General features: G+C 38.7%; 1 protein-coding gene across 1 annotated transcript in view; it reads right to left on the reverse strand.

Moving 5' to 3' along the window:
• The window catches only part of suclg2 (succinate-CoA ligase GDP-forming subunit beta), a gene marked incomplete at its 5' end in the record, with an annotated part of 106,004 nt that overhangs the window by 77,803 nt on the left and 21,669 nt on the right, over positions 1-6,532 (reverse strand). The window contains 3 exon segments of the mRNA XM_037678619.1: positions 1,558-1,710; positions 3,181-3,271; positions 4,175-4,274. Coding sequence (XP_037534547.1) covers positions 1,558-1,710; positions 3,181-3,271; positions 4,175-4,274 — 344 coding nt within the window.

Consider the following 6,532-nt stretch of genomic DNA (forward strand, 5'->3'; position numbering starts at 1 on the left):
ATTTTTTTCGCCTCCAACTCCTACATGTGTCCAGTTAACCGCTGTTTTTGTCTGTCCAAACAGGTCTCACTTGTAAATGAGTCTTCGAGGCTCAATGTGATTTATCTGTTTAAATAAAGGTTGAATGAATGAATGAATCCCTAATTGCTCCCTGGGTGCTTACATAGCTGTCCACTGCTCCACCTGGGTGTATCCCAGGTGTGCTGGGTTAAATGCAGAGAACTAATTTTGCCATTGAATGAGAGCATACAATCTTGACAACACATAGCACTTTACTTCACTTTACGTTACTTTCTGGGTGGAGTTTGCATGTTCTCTCCGTGCATGTGTGGGTTTTCTTCGGGTACTCTGGTTTCCTCCCACAGACCAAAAAATGCATGTTAGACTGATTGGTAACTCTAAATTGTCTCTAATTGTGAGAGAGAGTGAATGGTTGTTTGTCTCATTTGTCTCTATGTGTCCCTGTGATGGACTGGAGACCCGTCCAGGGTGTCCTCCACCTCTTGCGCAGTGATGGCTGGATATGGGCACCAGTGACCCCCGCAACCCAAAAAGGAAGAAGTGGGTAAAGGTAATGGATGAATGGATGGACTTAAAAGAAGAAAACAAAGACACGTTTCTGGGCTGGGATAAAGGTTTACATTTCAATGAGGTGTCAATCAACACAAGACACATAAAAACAAAACATTATAAATGGCTTCTGAAAAACTCAATGAAAGAGTATTCAGGTTGTTTTAGGCCTAAACTCACAGAGAATATATCTGAAATGAATATCAAGGCAGTAAATAATACCTTCCATCCAGTCTGGTTTAGCTTTGATGCGTCAGCCAAGCAGACAGGGAAAAATAATCTGGAATAAACTAAACTGAAAGCACACCAAGCTTGTAATGAATTTCAAGTGAATAATCATCTCAGTGGGTTATTTTATAGTTTGTTGTAAATTTATCTGAAAAAATAAAAATAAAAAAATAAACCTACTTGCACTCAAGTCTAAAACACAAAGTGAAAAACTGAAGCGAGCCCATCAGCAATGTGGATCTCAGCAGGAGCTTAAAACACTGAGCTATACTTTTACAAATTACCTGATTATTTAGTGAAAATATGTAAGAAGCATATGTGGTGGTTATAATGTGTTCACAATGACAAGGACTTGCCAAGAACTCTCAATTAAATGCAATTAATAGTAACATAATGAGCAGAATCATTGTGTGTGTGTGTGTGTGTTTGTTCATGTTAGGATATACACGTGTTTCTGTACATGAGTCCTGCTTTTAGTTTCTACTCTTTGTCGACAGTAGGGACAAAAATAATCTGAATAAACAGCTAATCATACTGAAGACCTCTTTTGGCAACTTGGCTTCATTTGAAGGTAATAAAGCATTATTTAGCTTTTAAAATGAGCTTTTTAAGTATCAACAATCATAGCTTGGTAAAGTATTTACCCAAGTAATTTTATTAGACATCTATCTGCAGCCATTTTGTTCTGCAATATGTACTTTCTTTGTTAAATATTAAATATTTTAATGATGATAAAAAATTTATATTTAAAAAAAATACCTTAAAGATGAGTTCTGGGCTGCTGGCTGCCACCTCCTCAATATCCATACCTCCCTGGGGGCTCCCCACCATGACAGGACCGTTACAGGCACGATCCATTAGGATGGCAAAGTAAGTCTCTCTGCTTATATCCAGGGCTTCAGCAACCATCACCTGGACATGTGAGAGAAAACACAGATAGGATTGCAGCAGGACTTCGTGTTTGTATTCAAACACGTTATATACTTTTAACTTAACCCTATGGTGTACCCTTTAAACAAGGCTGAATATAAAAGCAGGATATACAGACCGACAAAATGTTTGAGTAAAAGGTTTTAGGAAACTTCTTTTTTTGTGAGGAGTAAAAAAAATGAAGGCAAATAGAAGGAATGGTATACTTGAACAGAAAGTGAGCAAAAAAGAAGCAAGCAAGCAAGAAATGTTGAAAAAGAAATAAAAAGACAGGAAACCAGATTTGTGGTAGTTAATGTCAGCAAGATTTCTGGGTACAATATTTATTTGAACCTGCACATCCTCTTCCATCCATCACCCATTTGTTGTGGATGAGAATGGATAGCTCTCTTTGTCATCTTTTTTAAAAGACAGTGTCCTTGCTTTCTTGTCCAAACATACTTTTCTCCAGTGACTAAAACATTTTTTCAGCTCCTATTTTTGATTTCTTTCTCTTAACCTGAACATACTTCCACCATAGTCTTGTTCTCTCCTTTTCCTACTCAAGTCTGTTGTTTGTTTAATGCATTTGTGTTCTTTAGTCATCATCTACATCCCCTGTCTTGTCATCCATCTAGCAGTGTCATGATGGCAAATCCATGTTGGCAGAGAGGTGCTGGCATGTAATCTGGCATTTCTTGCTTTGAGGTAAAGTACCAGTGAAAGTAAGCTCCACCATGTGTGCAAAACTACACAAATCTAGCATCACCTGAAGCCTCTTGTTCACAATACATCATTATTGTACTCAGTCTTTCAGGTCAGTCAATGGCTGTTCTTGTCAGCTCTGAATCCTGCATCGTGGGCAGTGTTCTTGGTTGAGACACTTACAGTAAATGTCTGAGTAAAAGACATCTCTCCTCTCCCTCTACTAATTAAACTCTGGTTTGTTTGTCTTTGCGAACGTTAATGCTGAGATTGTTTGAATGACTTTTCACGTTGGTGCTTTTTGAGACTTAACTTGATGCCACCTAAACTCTGCAGCAAGAACAGAAGTTGTGTGGATGTGGTGGGAAGTTGGGGAGGGTGGTGTTAGAAGCAAGGGCAAACAGAGATGAAGAGGAGACGAAGAAGACGAGCGCAGGAGCCACACACTGAGGCTTCATCACCTGGTTTTGAGGAAGTACAGCATGCGGCATGCAGGCAGAGAAAATTATATTCTTGCTTGTTAGTGGCACAAGGAAACAGTTGTTTACCAAACACTTTAAATTCACACTGGGCCTGGCTCAATTTACGCAATGAGCCGTTACACTAGCCAGCACGAACTTGCAGTAAACAGCAGACAGTTACTGTTTCAATGCGGAAAAAAGAAGAACCAGATTGCCTCCACAGATATTAATTTTACAGAACAGCATCACTGGACTGAGTGTCTTGAAATGAGGTCAAGAAAGAGGGAAAGAGTTTCCTTTTGCTCACCGTTTTCACTTTCACTCCTTCTTTAGGTGTCTGCTTAGTAATAAGGTTGAAACCAAGCATCTTATTAGCCAGCTCCCCAACCACTGCAGGACTGAAAAAGACAGGTTAAATGTCAAACCATTGCTTTATTTTCTTTTGTCAGCAATATGTAGTTAAAACCCACCGAAAACCGCGTACTGAATGAAAACACGAGCAGCAGGTAGATCTGCTGTTTCTCTACTTCTCATTAGGGTTGTACACATGCCTCAGCACTCATTTTGAGGACTCCTCAGTACAGACTGCTGTGAATGAACCCATGCTTTACTTTCTATCTAAAGGCATTCTTCGTGCTGGAGTTGCTTTTGCAAGTCTGCTCTGGTTTTGTAAAAGAATACAAATGAAGCTGGGGGTTGCAAACGCTCTTTGATAAATCACAGGAAGGTGAACTGCGTACTCATGTCACCGTCTGGGGACGAACTTCAGTAGCTGACTTTAAAAAAGGAAAAAAAATTATAAAGCTTCCGGGTGTTTCAAACTGCAAAATAAGGTGATGCTGATACATGCATGCAGCAACTGTCACCTGTCTGGCTTTGTGGTTGCAGCAGGTGGAAGTTTACAAAAAAGTAAAAAGGGTTTTTGACTGTATCGGAAAGACGGTGGGAAACAACAAAAAAATGGTGACTGAGCAAAAAATAATTAAAAACATTATGTCATGTTGTTGTTTAGCCCTTTAAAAGGACTTCAGAACGAGAGCTCATCGGAAAGTATTCTTTGCGGTACATACAGTAGTGCTTCCGTTGCCTTGAAAATCGCTTTATTTATGTTATATTCTAGTTCAAAAGCAAAACTCTTGTGGTAAAAAATAAAATTAAAAATTAATCCTAAACAAAAATTGTTTCTGTGTCTTTGTGCTTAAGGAGCACTTTTAGAGAACTCTTTAAGCTCCTCACTATAAAAGCTGCTGTGAGTGGGGAAAACAACATCCAGTTTGTAATGCACATACAGGAACACTTACTCCTTGGTTAAATGAACTCCACCTTTAAGGCCACTGTCAAACACACCCTTGCCTCTGCCTCCGGCCAGAATTTGAGCTTTTAACACAATTTCCTTGGCATCTGAAAGACAATACGGAGGAAATCAGGGAAAACAGTGGGAAAAAATATCAAATGAAGTTAGACAAACCATTCAAGATACAGGTTCAGCACCTTAAATGCACCCTGGTGTCCAGCACTTATTTGTCTATAAGATTAAAAGCATAAGTGAAAATAGAATGCGGGGCACATGTGAATGGAATACAAATGATATCAGAATATTAAGTAAAAACTCCTTTGCAGAGTTGCCACAACAAATAGTTAATGTGACTACAAAAATAAATGTAGAACATTGTTTTATGTAAATAATGTTAAGTTTGACATAAACGTAGAAAACAAGAGTCCATCAGCTGTGTGCGATTGCTTTGTAAAGCTTCAATGATAACATAATTGTTGTCACAATACAGACATGAATGCAAAAAGTTTACCAGCATTTTATTTTAGTGCATCAACATACAAGCATTAGCAAATTGGCATTAAACACCACAAATTAATGAGGCAAATTTGACTGCAGAAAAATAAACATCTATAACCTGATGCATGCTAAATAATCCAGGTAGAAAAATCCAAAAAAGTTCAATCTGGTCCTCTGGACATTCAAAAAAAACAAAAACAAAGCAAAAAAATCTAGAAACGTTTCGTCTCTCATCCAAGAGACTTCCTCAGTCTGAGGTGCTGTTTTCAGCTCAGTCTCTAAGCTCAGTCTCTAATAACATCTATAAGTTATTTATTTGTCAGAAGAATCAGAATCAGAATAAGCTTTATGATCATTGCACCGAGATACAACGAGAATATGGCCGTTCAGTCGTCTGAAAGATGGACGGAGTGCACATAGCTGCTGCTATAAGCACGGCCTTCTTATCATTTTCAGAATACATTTTTTAGATAGAAAAGGAGACAAAGTCATTAAGAGAAGACAGTGGCATTACAAAAAAGATGTCTTAATTAACAAAGGAAAAAACACTAATGTTTCCAGAGATTGTTTACATGTACACAGGGCCTTATGGTGCATTCACACCAGACCTGTTTAGTCCGCTTTATTCGAACTCTAACTTGTTTTCCTAGGAAGTCCGGTTCGTTTGGGGAGGTGTGAACGCGCCATCGAACTCTGTCACTGAACAAAAAGGTGAACTCTGGCCCGGGCTAAAACCTAGGTCTTGGTCCGGTACAAGAGAACTCGAGCACGGTTCGAGTACAGTGTGAATGTAAACAGACCGAGCCTCGCTCCACAAGCAAGAAGTGGAGTACAATGCAGGGCAAACAAACACACATTTCTCTTACCTTATACGGAGCTGTCAGCTGCCTTGTGTGAAAAAACGATATTCTCCATGGTCTTCTTCCTCATCTTCTACTCATGCTGAGTCCATTGTTGAAAAATGACAAAATATAACTCCTAAAACTGCTAAAACTTGATGGCACTCCGTTTTTGTTTTTATTTCCAGAAGAAGAAGTGTCTTGAGAGGTTTTTGTGTTGTTTCTTTCAGTAGTTCTTGGTGCAGCGCCCCCACAGGTGAGTGGGGGAACAGGTTGGTTCAACAGGTTGACTCGACTGCACAGTGCAGTGTGAATGCAAACGCACCAGCTCAAATGTAAACAAAATGTCATGAATATTGGTCCCCAACCGAACCGAGTCTACCGGACTATCAGGTGTGAAAACAACCTTAATGCCATGCTAGTTTTTTAAAAGGAATCACATTTCACTGTATTCTCACCACTTACAATTTCAAATATAGGCTCAAAAGGGATAGGGGCAGGAGTCTTCTAGGAAATAGGCTTCAGCTGTTGTTTGTGGCACATTTTTCTGGAAATTTTATTGAGACACATTGACTAGAACACAAATTTTCATAACATTTCCATGCTCACCACTCACGCACACACAGAGAAACAGACCCGCCCAGGTTAGTAGAAAGTTACAAAACCCTTGTCTAACTTCCAGTACTGCTGCTGTTCATTTCCTCAATCACACTAAAAACAAAACTAAGCACAACACCTACTGCACAAATCCATCAATGCTATTTCAAATTTGTGTAGAAAGAATGTATTTTAAATGTTTGCACAAATTTACTACATGATGCATGCTGGCTTTTTTTTAGTTATCTGATATGTGTGCATAGTTTCAAAAACTGACAGAATGGATTCTAACGACCTCAAACGATGTTTCTATCTGTGAGCCCGGGGCTCCATAGAATACCCCCAACAAAGTATTTGAGAAAGAAATTGCCACACAAATACTATATATATATATATATATATATATATATATATATATATATATATATATA

The sequence above is a fragment of the Nematolebias whitei genome, chromosome 7, assembly GCF_014905685.2.
Source record: "Nematolebias whitei isolate Nwh7 chromosome 7, NemWhi1, whole genome shotgun sequence".
In the NCBI taxonomy this organism is placed as follows: Eukaryota; Metazoa; Chordata; class Actinopteri; order Cyprinodontiformes; family Rivulidae; genus Nematolebias; species Nematolebias whitei.